Source organism: Pseudophryne corroboree, chromosome 11 (assembly GCF_028390025.1).
Source record: "Pseudophryne corroboree isolate aPseCor3 chromosome 11, aPseCor3.hap2, whole genome shotgun sequence".
NCBI classification, from domain to species: domain Eukaryota; kingdom Metazoa; phylum Chordata; class Amphibia; order Anura; family Myobatrachidae; genus Pseudophryne; species Pseudophryne corroboree.
The window spans coordinates 43,437,516-43,457,123 of record NC_086454.1 but is presented as its reverse complement, the minus strand read 5'-3'; the positions used below and the strand labels follow the sequence as shown (position 1 = coordinate 43,457,123).

The 19,608-nt window shown below is 46.6% G+C and overlaps 1 protein-coding gene across 4 annotated transcripts in view; it reads left to right on the top strand.

Annotated features, from left to right (window-relative positions):
- LOC134968591 (uncharacterized) overlaps positions 1-5,064 on the top strand; it is a 78,686-nt gene extending 73,622 nt beyond the window's left edge. For 3 of the 4 annotated variants that reach the window (XM_063944087.1, XM_063944089.1, XM_063944086.1), the window contains 4 exons: positions 914-1,231; positions 2,248-2,316; positions 2,905-2,952; positions 4,384-5,064. In XM_063944087.1, the coding sequence (XP_063800157.1) occupies positions 914-1,231; positions 2,248-2,316; positions 2,905-2,952; positions 4,384-4,706 (758 nt within the window). In that variant the 3' untranslated portion in view covers positions 4,707-5,064. The remainder of the gene's footprint in view (positions 1-913; positions 1,232-2,247; positions 2,317-2,904; positions 2,953-4,383) is intronic. The other variant, XM_063944088.1, reaches the window with a different exon arrangement.
- The last annotated feature ends 14,544 nt before the right edge of the window (positions 5,065-19,608 follow it).

Sequence of the window (19,608 nt, the reverse complement as noted above, 5' to 3'; positions counted from 1 at the left end):
AATTCATGGTCTGGGACCAGTGATGCAGCATGGACAGGCCGGGTTGGTATTGGTATATCGGCGGCCATGATCCTGGCGGTCAGCATTCCGATGTCGGGATCCCGGCTGCAGAATGCCGGCGGGGGGGAGGGGGAGAGGTGGAGTGCTAGGAAGCCCCTTGCAGGCTCGGTGGCGAGCTGCGGTCGCCACAGGTTCTATTCCCACTCTATGGGTGTCGTGAACAGACACAAGTGGGAATAGTCTCTGGTAGTTGGCATTGTCGGCAGGGCGGGATGTCGGGGTCTCCTGACCGCCGATCACACATCCCAGGCAGGCCTTCTAGCTAAATTAGGGGAATGGCTACTAACAGAGGGGGTTATTCAGCAATGGACGCAGCCGATGTGTTTGCATACAGCGGCCGGGTCCATAGGGTCTGCGCACGTGCTCCGGCCATGGTGCGCATAGGTGATCCTTCACCATGTGATTGACAGCGGTGGCCATTAGAGGGGTATTGACGCAGCGTTTTCGGGAAGGAGGGGGGGCTGCATGAGGTGATACACAATTGCTCTGAGAAAAAAGATGGCACCAGGCCGCCTGCTAGCGCAGTCAGGCTGAGCAGGCAGGGGTCGTCCTCTAATCGATGCGTTCGCAATTAAATTGCGGACACATCTTGCGGCGGCGCGCAACACACATACATAGGTGTCTCACTTTCATATTTAATTTACATTAATTTAATCCTCATGCTAAGAATTAATTGATCCTGAGGCTTCTGTGCATGGTGACAGAATACTGGAGGTGACTGTTGTATGTAATTGTGTATTTTTCCCATTTTTACCTCATGTTCCCTTATACAAGATGGCGATATTACTCATTCTTACAGCTGATCACCCAGGAACTGACATATTGTGACATTCTGTTACATTCTCTGTTGTAGATGAAGTTCCCTCGTTATCGGATATTATTGTCCGACCGGCGAAACCTAAAGTGGGGAAGGAAACTTCATTTTCAGTAACAATATCTGGTTTCTCACCAAAATCCATTCAAGTGCGATGGTGTAAAGGACTAAGCCCGTTCCCCAGTGACGCTGTGACATCATCAGATCTACAGATTGAAGCGGACAGCTTATATACTTGTTCTAGCACCCTGAGGTTTACTCCTGAACAGAGTGACCACAACATGTCCATCCGGTGCGAGGTGACGCACACGGTCAAAAATTCAATCAGAGAGAAACAATACATTCTCCATCTCACAGGTAAGATCACTCTGACTGGATGTACCTCATATATTTCCTCAGTTTTATGTAACATTATAGTCAACATTTTGAAAGAAGTGTCATGATTATATTTATTAATGTACAGGTTTGGAAGAATGTCACCATCTTACTAGGCTGGATGTCTTGCAGTATATAAATGACAGTACTGAGACACCTTCAAGATGGCGCCCACTAAGGTTTTAACAGGCTGCTTTATTTGTCAGGACGGCAGACAGCTTCCACGTAAAGAATTTCTTTCTGGACGATCCATGGCACTAATCTAACAAAGTCCTACTGGCTATCAGATTGGCTGCCTCAACCACCCCACCCACAGGAACCAGAATCTTCATAAAGGCTCAGCTCTGTCCAGGGGGAGTACAACAGGGGAGGGGGCCCTAGTGCAGACTCCATGCGGCCTCCGTCGTCTCTGCGGCGCAATATACTCTGGCATTGTGCGCATCCACAGGTCTCCGGACGTCGTCTGTCATGTTCCCAGTGATGAATCTGTACTGTGCATGCAAAAATCACTGGGAAAATGGCCGCTGCACCATTTCCGAGTGATTTCTGCTTCAGCTGCGGGACTCCGGAAAGGTCAGTAAATTAACATGGGTGTGTGATGTGGGCTCCCCTGTACCCAGGGACCTGTGTGCACCGCACACCCTGCACCCAATATAGATACCACAATGGCTCAATCCTAATTGGATGACTTTAATTCCATGTCTTTGCTTTCTCTGAGGCTAGCGGTTCCCTGCTTCAATATATAAAGTTGATTAACTCAGGTAGACTGTTTGGATTGTCTGGCTGCAGCTTCACTCTGCAGTCTGCCAGCATTAAAAGCTGTATCTTCCTCAGAATCATGTGGTAGGCAGGGTCGTCAATGGGAGGGGGTGGTTGGGTACTAATTACCCACACCCGGCATTGTCTGAGATGTCGTACGGTGTCCCAGGAGCTGTGGAGGATGAAAATGTCCCCCTTGGCGGCATAGTATTTATCAATCTTTTTTTTTTTTCTGATAGGGTGTGCCCCAGATACGTCTACACCCCATATATCACTCCGGACAGCCGTATGCCTCAGTGGCCCTGGAGGTAAGTCATTAGATCTGTTACATTACATAGGGACTTGAGTGAGTATTGACAGCTGTCTATATACAGTGTAAAGATAGTATTCAAATGATATATCACGCCCAATCTCCCTTCTAAAGTGATCCCCATTATCGCTCATATCGCGCCCCTAGTAATCAGGATTAGCTGCGCAGTCAGGTGCTTATTACCAGAAGCAGCAGAATTTGCTGGTGCTGTATAAATAAATATTGATAATATAGAGGGTGTCTCACGTAAGTTTACACGATATGGACAAGTTACAAATGTCTATTCATGAAGCAGTGAAAAGTGTGGAGAAGTGAGCCAGTGGAGAAGTTACCCATGGCAACCAATCAGCACTGACGTAACAGTTATAATTTGCATAATAGAAAATGACACAGAGCAGCTGATTGGTTGCCATGGGCAACTTCTCCACTGGTTCACTTCTCCACTCTTTTCACTGCTTCATGAATAGACCCCTTAACCTCTAGCGAGGTCTGTCTGCAGTTATAAGACTGTTGTGTCATCTCTGACCCTGGCGTAGACTTTCTCTGTGTATTATATCTCAGGTCTGTATTTCTGTTGTATTATTAGGAGATCCTGACCCTGTACCTGGATGCAGAGCTACGTCACAGAGTCCAAGTAAGTGATACTGACATTCTTAATCTGGGAATGGATAACTAAAATATGAGTCATTATGATAGGAGAATGGAACGTATCAATGTACCGTAAACATGTGCTCATAAAACGATTTCACCAGGGCCGTATGGAGGGGTGTGCGGGTGGTCTGCCCAAACAGGGCGAGGCGGCCCTGCAGACCGCCCCCTCCTCTAGCTCATGGCTTCCGCACTGTGAGGGGGTGCAATGAGACCCCACCCCCTGGGTCGATTAGTAATGACGGCGTGTGCGCCATCCTGGGGGTGGGTGAAGCACAGGGGCGCTCTAAGGGTTATACTGTCCCTTTCACCTCCAAGTATTTCAGTAGTACTTATAATATATCATCTAAATATATGTAAGTATATATAATGTTTAAGCTGTTTTTCCAATCTCATATTTCAGTCATTTGTAGCAGTATTTTAATATTCTATAATGGTCAAGTTTTAATTATATGTATTATTTATGAGCGGGCTGTCATGCCCTATAATGGGGTATGAAAGGACTCTGGCATTTGTTGGGGCATGAAGGGCTCTGATGGGGGTAAGAGCAGCTCTGTCTCACATATGTAGGGCATGATTGGGTTCTGATGGCATATAAATGGTTATGGGGGGCTCTGATGGCATATAAAGAGGCATGTGGGGGCTCTGATGGCATATAAAGAGGCATGTGGGGGCTCTGATGGCATATGTTGTTCATCAGCTGGCTTTGATGGCATATGTTGTACATGAGTGGGCCCTAGTGGCATATGTAAATTAGAGGGGTTCTGATTGCATATGTTATATATGAGTGGGGCTCTGATGGGTGGTCTTCAGGTTGCCGACTGTCGGGATCCCGGCGCACAGTATATCGGCGCCGGAATCCCGACAGCCGGCATACCGACAGGTATTCTCCCTCATCCACGACCCCCCGGGAGGGAGAATAAATAGCGTGGTGCAAGGGGCTCATTTGCGCTCGCCCCGCTGTTGGTATGCCGGCGGTCGGGTTCCCGGCGCCGGTATGCTGGTCGCCGGGAGCCCGGACGCCGGCATACCATACTACACCGTCTCTGATGACATATGTAGTACATGAGTGGGGCTCTGATGGCATGTGTTATATATGAGTGGGGCTCTGATGGCATATGTTGTACATGAGTGGACTCTGACAAATACAATGGCTGTAACACTACTGTGGTTTTAGCCATGCCCCCTGACACCATATCCATGTCCGGGAATTTGAAAACCCTTCCCCCTGTATTTGTGGAGTCGGGTGAAATGATCCCACAGCTTAAAAGTATAGTGAATCACAAAAACTCAGATTCACTTAATAAAGAATGTACAGTATACCGTCCGTGTGGACCTTGAAAGGCATATTAGTGAAGAATTCAAGATCTGCTTAATAAATGTCCTTTACTAATGTCATTTACTTTTCCCTCCACAGGAGCTGAAAGGAAATCCTTTAAAATAAGAGGAATTGAGTGCCTGACGGACAGCCCCCGAGTGGGCGATGATGTCACACTTAGATGTAACGTTGATGGATGTAACGCGGATGACTGCGAGTTCTCCTGGTATAACGGAGTATTTCCTATTGAGGGTAACACAGAAAACGGAGACCTGGAGGACGGTTCTGGCAGCTTCTCCACAGTCATCTTCACAGCGGAGGAATCGGACAGGAGCTGTACAATCAGATGTGAAGCCTGTTATAACTATCAGACAATCGAGGAAACTTTCTCTCTGAGACTGGGGGAACAGGACACGATCTGATGATTATGACAAGAATGAGAATACCTCCGTAGAGTACTCTGTATTAACGGTGGAATCTCGTCAGAGTATCAGGATAGAGAGTACACAGCTCAGGGATTCATTTTAGGAACAATTAATACCTCAGCTCTACAACAAAACACCACAGTGATGAACGCAGAACGGACCACACAGTATATTCTACTTGTATAAATAACAGACCAGGTTCCGGTAAATAAGGTTTTGTGTTACGTGTTTTATCAACATTGCAACATATAAAAAGTGCGAGTGTGATTTCGTAAGGAACGGTGAAGTTGAAAAAGAAAAAAAAAGGTAACAATGAAAAAAATATTTGTTTTACAATAAAAAAAATGTAGAGAAATATATTTTTTAAATGTGTGTCCTTTTGGTATGATGAAGTGTCTGTGTCTGGGAGAGCCACCCGCAGGGACTCCAAACTGAAGCCTTTTGCCACCTTCCAAACACAGCACTGACCTTTAATAACTAGCTGACGCCAATCAGGTGGTGCTACACCGTCATGGCTACACATACCCAGAAGTAAAAGGTGCCAGTGGTAGGAGCCTGGGGGAAGTGGTTACAGGTGCCATTGTACGAGCCTGGTGGTGGCCGCGAGTTCCTGTCCACTATGAAGTGGGAGGAGTCTATAACAGGCGGTTACTGATAGTGATACATACCGTGTTTGACATGTGTCATGTATTGTGAGGTAGTGTGATGCATACAGTGTGTGATGAGTGTCAGTGTATAGAGAGGAAGTGTGATAAATATGGGGCGGGATGTACTAATGCACAGCGCCACGATGCTGATCGCATATGTACTTACTGGACGGGAAGAGCTGGAAGGAGCACCCGCAGTCCAGTTCCTGATAGTCAAATTGAAGATGTCACTGTTGAAGTACATCAGGATGAGGTTATGGGTGTTGCTGGCGTGGAAGCAGTCCACTGACCACTAAATCCCTTCCTCTTGTAACCAAGCTCCTGCAAACCACACCACCAACTCCCTCAGTGTCAATTTCCTCCTTACCCAGGAAAGCCAATAGTCCTGCAGGCCATGTCACTGGCAAGTCTGACGAGTCCTCTCCAGCCTGGGATTCCTCCGATGCATCCTTGAGTGTAACGCCTACTGCTGCTGGCGCTGCTGTTGTAGCTGCTGGGAGTCGGAAGACCACTTGTACTACTTCCAGTAAGCAATTGACTGTCCAACAGTCCTTTGCGAGGAAGATGAAATATCACAGCAGTCATCCTGCTGCAAAGCGGATAACTCAGGCCTTGGCAGCCTGGGCGGTGAGAAACGTGGTTCCGGTATCCACCGTTAATTCAGAGGCAACTAGAGACTTGATTGAGGTACTGTGTCCCCGGTACCAAATACCATCTAGGTTCCATTTCTCTAGGCAGGCGATACCGAAAATGTACACAGACCTCAGAAAAAGACTCACCAGTGTCCTAAAAAATGCAGTTGTACCCAATGTCCACTTAACCACGGACATGTGGACAAGTGGAGCAGGGCAGACTCAGGACTATATGACTGTGACAGCCCACTGGGTAGATGTATTGCCTCCCGCAGCAAGAACAGCAGCAGCGGCACCAGTAGCAGCATCTCGCAAACGCCAACTCGTTCCTAGGCAGGCTACGCTTTGTATCACCGCTTTCCAGAAGAGGCACACAGCTGACAACCTCTTACGGAAACTGAGGAAGATCATCGCAGAATGGCTTACCCCAATTGGACTCTCCTGGGGATTTGTGACATTAGACAACGCCAGCAATATTGTGCCTGCATTACATCTGGGCAAATTCCAGCACGTCCCATGTTTTGCACATACATTGAATTTGGTGGTGCAGAATTATTTAAAAAAACGACAGGGGCGTGCAAGAGATGCTGTTGGTGGCCCGAAGAATTGCGGGCCACTTTCGGCATTCAGCCACCGCGTACAGAAGACTGGAGCACCACCAAACAATCCTGAACCTGCCGTGCCATCATCTGAAGCAAGAGGTGGTAACGAGGTGGAATTCAACCCTCTATATGCTTCAGAGGATGGAGGAGCAGCAAAAGGCCATTCAAGCCTATACATCTGGCCACGATATAGGCAAAGGAGGGGGAATGCACCTGACTCAAGCGCAGTGGAGAATGATTTCAACGTTGTGCAAGGTTCTGCAACCCTTTGAACTTGCCACACGTGAAGTCAGTTCAGACACTGCTAGCCTGAGTCAGGTCATTCCCCTCATCAGGCTTTTGCAGAAGAAGCTGGAGACATTGAAGGAGGAGCTAAAACAGAGCGATTCCGCTAGGCATGAGGGACTTGTGGATGGAGCCCTTAATTCGCTTAACCAGGATTCACGGGTGGTCAATCTGTTGAAATCAGAGCACTACATTTTGGCCACCGTGCTCGATCCTAGATTTAAAACCTACGTTGTATCTCTCTTTCCGGCAGACACAAGTCTGCAGAGGTTCAAAGACCTGCTGGTGAGAAAATTGTCAAGACAAGCGGAACGTGACCCGTCAACATCTCCTTCTTCACATTCTCCCGCAACTGGGGGTGCGAGGAAAAGGCTAAGAATTCCGAGCCCACCCGCTGGCGGTGATGCAGGGCAGTCTGGAGCGAGTGCTGACATCTGGTCAGGACTGAAGGACCTGCCAACGATTACTGACATGTCGTCTACTGTCACTTCATATGATTCTCTCACCATTGAAAGAATGGTGGAGGATTATATGAGTGACTGCATCCAAGTAGGCACGTCAGACAGTCCGTACGTATACTGGCAGGAAAAAGAGGCAATTTGGAGGCCCTTGCACAAACTGGCTTTATTCTACCTAAGTTGCCCTCCCTCCAGTGTGTACTCCGAAAGAGTGTTTAGTGCAGCCGCTCACCTTGTCAGCAATTGGCGTACGAGGTTACTTCCAGAAAATGTGAAGATGATGTTCATCAAAATGAATTATAATAAATTCCTCCGTGGAGACATTCACCAGCAGCAATTGCCTCCACAAAGTACACAGGGACCTGAGATGGTGGATTCCAGTGGGGACAAATTAATAATCTGTGAGGAGGGGGATGTACACAGTGAAAGAGGTGAGGAATCGGAGGATGATGAGGAGGAGGACATCTTGCCTCTGTAGAGCCAGTTTGTGCAAGGAGAGATTGATTGCTTCTTTTTTGGTGGGGGCCCAAACCAACCAGTCATTTCAGTCACAGTCGTGTGACAGACCCTGTCGCTGAAATGATGGGTTAGTTAAAGTGTGCATGTCCTGTTTATACAACATAAGGGTGGGTGGGAGGGCCCAAGGACAATTCCATCTTGCACCTCTTTTTTCTTTAATTTTTCTTTGCATCATGTTCTGTTTGGGGACAATTTTTTGGAAGTGCCATCCTGTCTGACACTGCAGTGCCACTCCTAGATGGGCCAGGTGTTTGTGTCGGCCACTTGTGTCGCTTAGCTTAGTCACACAGCGACCTCGGTGCAAATATTAGGACTAAAAATAATATTGTGAGGTGTTCAGAATAGACTGGAAATGAGTGGAAATTATGGTTATTGATGTTAATAATACTATGGGATCAAAATGACCCCCAAATTCTATGATTTAAGCTGTTTTTTAGTATTTTTTTTAAAAAACACCCGAATCCAAAACACACCCAAATCCGGCAAAAAAATTTCGGTAAGGCTTTGCCAAAACGCGTCCGAATCCAAAACACGGCCGCGGAACTGAATCCAAAACCAAAACACAAAACCTGAAAAATGTCCGGTGCACATCACTAGTGAGGTAGTGTGATGCATACAGTGTGATATGTGTCAGTGTATAGTGTTATAGAGTCAATTATCTACCTTTTAACATAAGCTATATACTTATTATAGATAATGTACGCAATAGGCGCACGAGGTGCCGTAATGGTACACATTTAGCGTAGCAGACGCCGTGCCCGGGAGAGGGACACGAGCGGCGCAGACGCTTACTGAATGACACACAGTAAACCTTGTTAACAACACACTGTAAGGGTATGCTTATACTGTAAACCTTTATACTGTAATATTATCACAATGTAACGCAGATTAACCCTGATCATATGAAAGCTGTTGGAGCGATTAAGACGCTCAGAAACCCTATATAATAACTAGTAAAACACACACTACTTACTAAGGTTCCAACACCTTTATAGACGATATTTTGTAAGTAAAGGGAAAAGAAAACAGTTTACAGCTTATACACTACAGTCCTAACATTAATGACTAAACAGACTAACTAAACAGAAGTATACACAATAGCGAACGATCACAAATAGAATAAACACAAAGAGAATAAATGGCAAACACTTATAGGATAACTAAAAGAGAACAATTGCATACATATAGAGTAACGAAATGGCCACAGAGAACTTACACACGTGGGAAAGATTCGCCAGCGCTCCTGGACCAGGCCTGCAGCCATCAGTGTGAAAACCTTGCAGAGTGTTGTGTGACCAAGCCTATTGCAAGCTATATTTATTCACTAGCTCAAGACATACTACAATAGACACTGTGTGCTCTTTTTCCATTGGTTAGGGGGGTGGGACATGTCCTGCACCAGGGGCCATTGGTTAGTTCAAGAAGTGAGTGATGACTAGGACTTGTTTGTATTCCAAATTCCTGTCTGCCTTGTTATATTGTGGAAAGCTATTGTTTTGGATCTTCCAAACAAACTCTGTCTCTGTGCTTTGTTTACCCCACTATCCCCTCCTTTAGTTGAGACAATTGACAACTCAGCACTCTTATTCTGGAGAGAAACCTGTCCCTATTCATAAACAAAGGTGTAAGCCCTCTTCATAGAATCTCAAAGCTTAGTGTAAATAAGGCTATTGTATTCAGTCTGTGGGAAAGAAATGACTGAATTCCATTCACTTACCCTGCAATTATTTATAATTTATTCTAAATACAATATATATTTTCTACTTCTGCGCATAACTATGTGCCGGAATATGCGAATCTTTCCTAACTATCATAGGCATAATACCCTTTTAATACCCTACAGCTGGATACTAAACACTACCTTCCAACCTTTGTCTGAGCCCTCCCAGCATGCAAAGAGGAATCTCTCTGTCCAAGAAGTTTTAAACTTACCATACTTGCTGACATTGTTAAGGGGAATATTAACTATAATATACGCTATTTGGGTTAAATATGTCACGATCGAGTCGCACGCTACAAGCTCACAAACTCCGCCGTATTTACACATCCCATGCGCACGAGACGCTGGAGCGTCCCTTACAAAACCGGCGGGGATGTGTACGCACGGGGGACCAGGCGACGAGCAGCATGCGCACACATTAGGGGTTAATACAAGGCATATGAATCATGATATTTTTCGACTTTGACAAGTGAGGTAGTGTGATACATACAGTGTGTGATGTGTGCCAGTGCATAGTGAGGTAGTGTGATACATACAGTGTGTGACGTGTGTCAGTGTACAGTGAGGTAGTGTGAAGCATACAGTGTGTGATGTGTGTCAGTGTACAGTGAGGTAGTGTGATACAAACAATGTGATGATGTGTGTCTGTGTATAGTGAGGTAGTGTGATACATACAGTGTGATGTGTGTCGGTGTATAGAGAGGTAGTGTGATGCATACAGTGTGATTATGTTTGTCACTGTATAGTGAGGTAGTGTGATACATACAGTGTGCTGATGTATGGCGGTGTATAGAGAGGTAGTGTGATGCATACAGTGTGTGACGTATGTCACTGTATAGTGAGGTAGTGTGATGCATACAGTGTGTGATGTGTGTCAGTGTACAGTGAGGTAGTGTGATACATACAGTGTGATGATGTGTGTCGGTGTATAGAGAGGTAGTGTGATGCATACATTGTGTGGCATGTGTCCGTGTATAGTGAGGTAGTGTGATACATACAGTATGTGACGTATATCAGTGTATAGTAAGTAGAGATGTGCACCGGACACTTTTCGGGTTTTGTGTTTTGGTTTTGGATTCGGTTCCGCTGTCTTGTTTTGGATTCGGAAGCGTTTTGGCAAAACCTCCCTTTTCGAATTTTTGTCGGATTCCGATGCGTTTTGGATTTGGGTGGGTTTTTTTTTTCTTCAAAAAACCCTCAAAAACAGCTTTAATCATAGAATTTGGGGGTAATTTTGATCCTATAGTATTATTAACCTCAGTAACCATAATTTCCACTCATTTCCAGTCTATTCTGAACACCTCACACCTCACAATATAATTTTTAGTCCTAAAATTTGCACCGAGGTCGCTGGATGACTAAGCTAAGTGACCCAAGTGGGCGGCACAAACATCTGACCCATCTAGGAGTGGCACTGCAGTGTCAGACAGGATGGCACTTAAAATAATAGTCCCCAAACAGCACATGATGCAAAAATAAATAAAAAAAAAAAGAGGTGCAAGATGGAATTGTCCTTGAGCCCTCCCACCCACCCTTATGTTCTATAAACAGGACATGCACACTTTAACAAACCAATCATTTCAGCGACAGGGTCTGCCACATGACTGTGGCTGAAATGACTGGTTGGTTTGGGCCCCCCACCAAAAAAGAAGCAATCAATCTCTCCTTGCACAAACTGGTTCTACAGAGGCAAGATGTCCACTCATCCTTCCCCCAATTCCTCACCCCTTTCACTGTGTACATTCCCCTCCTCACAGAGTATTAATTCGTCCCCACTAGAATCCACCATCACAGGTCCCTGTGTACTTTCTGGAGGCAATTGCTGGTAAATGTCTCCACGGAGGAATTTATTATAATTAATTTTGATGAACATCATCTTCTCCACATTTTCTGGAAGTAACCTCCTACGCAGATCGCTGACAAGGTTACCGGCTGCACTAAACACTCTTTCGGAGTACACACTGGAGGGAGGGCAACTTAGGTAAAATAAAGCCAGTTTGTGGAAGGGCCTCCAAATTGCCTCTTTGTCACGATCTATGTAATTCCTTATCAGTATTTACCTTCCAAATGCCTCCTGAGACTGTCCCAGTGTTCCAAGCCTGGATTCCATCTGCACTGTCTGTGTGCAGCACGCTGCATCTCATTGTCTCAAATCTCTTTACTGTGATTCTGGCAGCTTCATGGTTAAAGCTCACATTCAAGTTACAAACAATCTTTCCCTCCAAAAGCTACCATGGGCGCAGCCATGTTTTCCTAATCACATGTTACCTTTCAGCCTATCAGCTGCACTCTGCTCTCAGCCTGATTACACAGCAGCTGCACTCTGGTCTCTGGTTAATCAGCCAGCCAATCCCTGCTTCCCAGCAGGTATAAATATCCTGTTCCTGGGGTGGAAAGAGGTCAGTGCTTCAATTGTCTTCAGTGATTCCAGTGTGCAGTTCTCCCATGGACTTTCTCTGCAGTACAGCCTGACTCTGCAGTGTCTCAACATTGCACCTTGCGACTGGCAGTTACCTGACACCGGCTTCCAGCTTCCAGCGGTGCCCTGCCCTGCCAGTAACCATCGGTGTTCCGCCATCGATCCCAAGTCACCATCGGTGTTCCGCCATCGATCCCAAGTCACCATCGGTGTTCCGCCATCGATCCCAAGTCACCATCGGTTTTCTATCATCAGTAGTCCTCTGAACTGTGTTTCCTATTACCAGTACCAAGTCATCAGTATTCCTCTGAACTGTGTTTAATAAAACCTTTGAACTTTCCTTTGTTGTCTTGGTCACGCCTTTGGGCATTTGTTCTAAAGGTTCCCTGCATGTCCAAGAACCCTGTACTGCCTCCCAGGTACACATATACCTCAGCCCATACAAATGAGGCTTCCCCCTGGTCAGCACCAGCCCTCAGTTGTGACACTCTTTTTCCTGCCAGTATACGTACGGACTGTCTGACATACCTACTTGGATGCTGTCACTCATATAATCCTCCACCATTCTTTCAATGGTGACAGAATCATATGCAGTGACAGTAGATGACATGTCAGTAATCGTTGGCAGGTCCTTCAGTGCGGACCAGATGTCAGCACTTGCTCCTGACTGCCCTGTATCACCGCCAGCGGGTGATTTTGGAAATTGTATCCTTTTCCTGGCAGCTCCAGTGGCGGTGGAAAATGAAGGAGAAGCTGTTGGCGGGTCACGTTCCGCTTGGCTTGACAATTGTCTCACCAGCAGGTCTTTGAACCTCTGCAGACTTGTGTTTGCCGGAAAGAGAGATACAATGTAGGCTTTAAACCTAGGATCGAGCACGGTGGCCAAAACATAGTGCTCTGATTTCAACAGATTTACCACCCGTGAATCCTTGTTAAGCGAATGAAGGGCTCCATCCACAAGTCCCACATGCCTAGCGAAATCGCTCCGTTTTAGCTACTCCTTCAATCTCTCCAGCTGCTTCTGCAAAAGCCTGATGAGGGGAATGACCTGACTCAGGCTAGCAGTGTCTGAACTGACTTCACGTGTGGCAAGTTCAAAGGGTTGGAGAACCTTGCACAACATGGAAATCATTCTCCACTGCGCTTGAGTCAGGTGCATTCCCCCTCCTTTGCCTATATCGTAGGCAGATGTAAAGGGTTGAATGGCACACGGTGGCTGAATGCCGAAAGTGGCCCGCAATTCTTCGGGCCACCGACAGCATCTCCTGCACACCTCTGTCGTTTTTTTTTTTTTAATTCTGCACCACCAAATTAATTGTATGTGCAAAACATGGGACGTGTTGGTGGCGTTGTCCAATATCACAAATCCCCAGGAGAGTCCAATTGGGGTAAGCCAATCTGCGATAATGTTCTTCAGTTTCCGTAAGAGGTTGTCAGCTGTGTGCCTCTTATGGAAAGCGGTGATACAAAGCGTAGCCTGCCTGGGAACGAGTTGGCGTTTGTGAGATGCTGCTACTGGTGCCGCCGCTGTTGTTGCTGCGGGAGGCAATACATCTACCCAGTGGGCTGTCACAGTCATATAGTCCTTAGTCTGCCCTGCTCCACTTGTCCACATGTCCGTAGTTAAGTGGACAGTAGGTACAACTGCATTTTTTAGGACACTGGTTACTCTTTTTCTGACGTCTGTGTACATTCTCGGTATCGTCTGCCTAGAGAAGTGGAACCTAGATGGGATTTGGTACTGGGGACACACTACCTCAAGCAATTCTCTAAGTCCCTGTGAACTAACGGTGGATACCGGACGCACGTCTAACACCAAAATAGTTGTCAAGGCCTGAGTTATCCGCTTTGCAACAGGATGACTGCTGTGATATTTCTTCTTCTCCTCACAAAGGACTGTTGGACAGTCAATTGCTTACTGGAAGTAGTACAAGTGGTCTTCCGACTTCCCCTCTGGGATGACGATCGACTCCCAGCAGCAACAACAGCAGCGCCAGCAGCAGTAGGCGTTACACTCAAGGATCCATTGGTGGAATCCCAGTTAGGAGAGGACTCGTCAGACTTGCCAGTGACATGGCCTGCAGGACTATTGGCGTTCCTGTCTAAGGAGGAAATTGACATTGAGGGAGTTGGTGGTGTCGTTTGCAGGAGCTTGGGTACAAAAGGAAGAAGGAATTTAGTTGTCAGTGGACTGCTTCCGCTGTCACCCAAAGTTTTTGAACTTGTCACTGACTTCTGATGAATGCGCTCCAGGTGACGTATAAGGGAGAATGTTCCTAGGTGGTTAACGTGCTTACCCCCACTTATTACAGCTTGACAAAGGCAACACACGGCTTGACATCTGTTGTCCGCATTTCTGTTGAAATAATTCCACACCGAAGAGGTGATTATTTTTGTATTATGACCTGGCATGTCAATGGCCTTAATCATCCCACGGACAACAGGTATCTCCCCTGGTGCCTGACTTAAACAAACCACCTCACCATCAGAATCCTTCTCGTCAATTTCCTCCTCAGCGCCAGCAACACCCATATCCTCATCCTGGTGTACTTCAACACTGACATCTTCAATTTGACTATCAGGAACTGGACTGCGGTTGCTCCTTCCAGCACTTGCAGGGGGCGTGCAAATAGTGGAAGTAGCCACCTCTTCCCGTCCAGTGTCAGGAAGGTCAGGCATCGCACCCGCCGACACATTTGGACTCTCCTTGGGGATTTGTGATTTAGAACGCACAATTCTTTGCTGTGCTTTTGCCAGCTTAACTATTTTCATTTTTCTAGCGGGAGGATGAGTGCTTCCATCGTCATGTGAAGCTGAACCACTAGTCATGAGGAACATAGGAGAGGGCCTTAGCCGTTCCTTGCCACTCTGTGTCGTAAATGGCATATTGGCAAGTTTACGCTTCTCCTCAGACGATTTTAATTTAGATTTCTTTTCTGGGTAATTTTACTGAACTTTTGCTTTCTGGATTTTACATGCTCTCTACTATGACATTGGGCATCGGCCTTGGCAGGTGACGTTGATGGCATTTCATCGTCTCTGCCATGACTAGTGGCAGCAGCTTCAGTACTAGGTGGAAGTGGATCTTGATCTTTCCCTATTTTACCCTCCACATTTTTGTTCTCCTTTTTTTAATGTGTGGAATTATATGCCAGTATTATATCTGGAATTAGACGGCAGTAATGTCTGGAATTAGATACCACTAGTTAGATACCAGATACCACTGTGACTGGAATGATGATGACCTATTCACAGTGACAGGACACTACCGCAGCAACCTACAGCAGCAGGATGCAGCACAAGACACTGGACTAGTATTAGTAATGTACTGTAGTATTACTGAGCACCACACTGCAGCACAAGACAATGAGCAGTGATACTGAGCACTGATGAGGATACTACTGAGAACTGACACTGAGCAGCAAGATGCAGCACAAGAGAGACACACTACTAGTATTACTGAGCAGCAATAAGCACTGATACTGAGCACTCTGATATTGAGATTATCCACTGAGAGAACGTAGCCACGTCCTCTCTGCTCTCTCCACAATGCACGAGTGAAAATGGCGGCGACGTGCGGCTCTTTATATGGAATCGAATCTCGCGAGAATCCAACAGCGGGATGATGACGTTTTCCCTCGTTCGAGTTTTCCGAGTCAGGCGGGAACATATATATATATATATATATATATATATATATACATACACATGGTGTGTGATATGTGTCAATGTATAGTGTACCGTGATTTATACAGTGTTTGTCAGTGTAGAGTGGGGCAGTGGGCCTAATTCAGATCTGATCGCAGCAAATTTTTTAGCAGTTGGGCAAAACCATGTGCACTGCAGGGGGGGGGCAGATATAACATTTGCAGAGAGAGTTAGATTTGGGAGGGTTATTTTATTTCTGTGCAGGGTAAATACTGGCTGCTTTATTTTTACACTGCAATTTAGATTTCAGCTTGAACACACCCCACCCAAATCTCTCTCTCTCTGCACATGTTACATCTGTCTCCCCTGCAGGGCACATGGGTTTGCCCATCTGCTAACAAATTTGCTGCTACGATAAGGTCTGAATTAGGACCCGTGTGTGACGTGTTTCGCTGTATAGTGAGGTAGTGTGATACATAGGGCGGGATGTATTAACATACATCGCCGCACCTCGCCGGTTACCGCAGCGATGTTGATCGCGTATGTACTAACATATGCGATCAACATCGCGATGCGGTGACAGAGGCCCCCCGCGATACCTGTTAGGTGGTCTGCAGGGGGTCTCCGTCACCTCCATGGGGTCCCCACACTGCCTTGATGCCGGGTAGCAGCAGCAGGCTGCCCCCGGCGCCTCCTCCTCCCCCCTGCAGCCGGAAGGACGTCCGGCTGCGTTGCTAGGGGGAGGAGGAGATTACCTTCCGGGTCAGGTAAGCTGGGGGGGAAGGTAACCTGGGGGGGAAGGGGGTCGGCGTCTGCGGCGGTGTCGACGGTGTCGGCGGGTTGCGGCGGTCGGCGAAAAGAAGCCCATAGGCTTCTATAGGGTATCGCCATCCAGAGATGGCGATACCCTGGACGCCGAAAACGCGGCGGTAGGGTGTTAGTAAATATGAAAATGCTGTAAAACCCCCGTTTTCGGGGGTTTTACCGCATTTTTGCTTTAGTACATCCAGTCCTTAGTGTGTGATGTGTCAGTGTATAGTGAGGTAGTCTGATGCATACAGTGTGTGACATGTGTCAGTGTATAGTGAGGTAGTGTGATACGCACAGTGTGTGACGTGCAGTGTGGTAACTAGATGTTTTAGCGCTGTGTGCAAGACACAGCATCGGCGCCCCCTCCTCCCCACAATACCATTACTACCACTAAATGTGAAACAGGGCCAATGCGCGCCGTAGGCACGTGCACAAAAACTAGGGGCGTGGCTTCATCAGAAATGGGCGTGGCCACATAGCTCCCTTTTACACAGTACGGCAGGTAGAGTCCCCCTTTTTTCATAGTACGGCAGGTAGAGTCCCATTTTACACATTACAGCAGGCAGAGTCCCCCTTTTTTTACATGTTAGGCAGCAGAGTCAGGGAAGGGTGTGTGTGTGTGTTTTCTCACCTGTAGGGCCGCTCTGCCATCCAGCTACAGAGGCTCTCACAGGCGTCATGACCACTCAGGGGCAAACGCAGAATTTTTTTATTTTTATATATATATATATATATATATATATATATATATATATATATATATATATATATATATATATACCAGTAAAGAACCAGTACTGTAGCTCTCAGAGATTATTATCAGAATTTATATTAATACAGTGTTACAACATACCAACGTTTCGGAGGGCGTAGCCCCTTTATCAAGGCCCCAAAACGTTGGTATGCTGTGACACTGTATCAATTTAATTTTTGATTACAATCTCAGAGTGCTGCCGGACCGTTACACAGTATATATATATATATATAGTAGAAATAGTTGGCACTCAGGAGCAACGTGGATACAGACCGGGGTGCCCTCCTCAGATGCATGCACGTCATGTACTTTGCTTCATAAAAGTTTTTTCACCATTAAATCCGTGGAGTGCCGCCTGCTTCTGTGGTGAGGGGGTCTATGGTCCGTGGCCTCAGTCACCACGAACATTCACACCGTATATATATATATATATATAAAAGTAAGCAGGCGATAAAGCATTCAGCGGCACTCAGGGGTCTTGATCAATAAATAACTGTATTGAAAAATTCACAGCATGAAGCCCAACGTTTCGGGACTAACACGTCCCTTTGTCAAGGTGAGTTAGTTTTTTCGCAACGGAGCGATTAGTCGCAAACTGCGCATGCGCAATGTTCGCAGTGCGTTTGCGCCAAGTAAATTTGCAAAGAAGTTTGGTATTTAACTCACGGCTTAACGAAGATATTTCTTCGTTCTGGTGATCGGAGTGAGATTGACAGGAAGTGGGTGTTTCTGAGTGGATTTTATGGGTGTTTGCGAAAAACGCTGCCGTTTCTGGGAAAAACGCGGGAGTGGCTGGAGAAACGGGGGAGTGTCTGGGCGAACGCTGGGTGTGTTTGTGACGTCAAACCAGGAACGAAACTGACTGAACTGATTGCAGTGGCAGAGTAAGTCTCGAGCTACTCAGAAACTGCAAAGAAATGTATTTTCGCAATTCTGCAAATCTTTCATTCGCAATTCTGCAAACCTATGATTTACTCCCAGTAGGCGGCGGCTTAGCTTGTGCAAAGCTGCTAAAAGCAGCTAACGAGCGAACAACTTGGAATGAGGGCCTGTGTCCGTAAGAGGGACACACACGTGCTCCCGAAAAGGGGGCGTGGTCTATGAAAAGGGGGCATGGCTTCACGGAGGACCCACGATCGCGAGCCACGCCCCCATTTTCGTCACTGAGGGGGCATGCCCAGCGCTCTGTGAGCCGCTGGCATGCCCCCTCTCCCTCTGTCTGCACTGAATAGACGCTGTGCGCATGCGCACAGCGTCTATTCACCGCTGCTCTGCTAAGCAGGGCAGCGAGAGACGGAGCCTCCCAACTGCCCCCACCGCGGGACAGTCCCGCGAAAATCGGGACAGTTGGGAGGTATGCACGTGTGTCAGTGTATAGTGAGGTAGTGTGATAAATACAGTGTGTGATGTGTGTCCGTGTATAGTGAGGGTAGTGTGATACATAGCGTGTGTGGCATGTGTCAGTGTATAGTGACTGAGGTAGTGTGACATAATCAGTGTGTGGTGTGTGTCAGTGTATAGTGAGGTAGTGTGATACATACAGTGTGTGATGTGTGTCTGTATAGTGAGGTGTGATCATAGGTGTGCGCAGGGGGGGTGCCTGGTGCGCACAGGCACCCCCTAATGTCTGGCACCCCGATCTCACATGCCTGATGTAGTGATCGCCGAGCAAGCTGATTACTGTCCCCTCTGCGCTGCACCCTGTCAGGACTGCATTACCGACCGGACGCCTGGGTTAATCAAGGGTGCCACTGACACCGGCTTTCAAACTCCCAGCTCCACCTCCATGTACAAAAACAGTATGATGTGATTACCCGCCACATGCCCACCTCTCTCCTTCTATGCTATGCCAACGCCAGCCACTGATGAGGATCAGCAACATTGACACGTCACTTGTTTTTCCAGCAGCAGCAGCAGTACTAGTCTGCGACTGTCAGTGTCAGTGAGTGACTGACTTGTAAGTAAGCTGCTGCAGCTTGCAGGGGATAGAGAGGGGGAGCCAGACCAGGCTGAGGAGGAGCAGTGTAATTGCAGTGAGTTATATACAAAAAGAAAAAGGTCGCACAAGTCGTCTGTTCCTTTAAACCAACCCTCTTAAATGTTTACCGTGTTGTTCATATGAATTATCTTCACTGAGGGGTGCTACCACAGGCAAGATAGGGTAATATATATGCAAAAAAAAAAGAGAAACAAGATTGCCTTACAGTGGTGCACATTGCTAATATAAAATGTAACTTTTAATTTGTATTAATAAAAAACATTGCAAAATATAGGATAAAATATAGAGGTGAAAAAATAGAAAAAGTGTTTTAAAATATGTGACTCCTCGATTCTCTTACATATAGATTGAATATTAGTATATCTTGTCATACATGACCTTTATTGGTTATATTGAAAATAAGGAA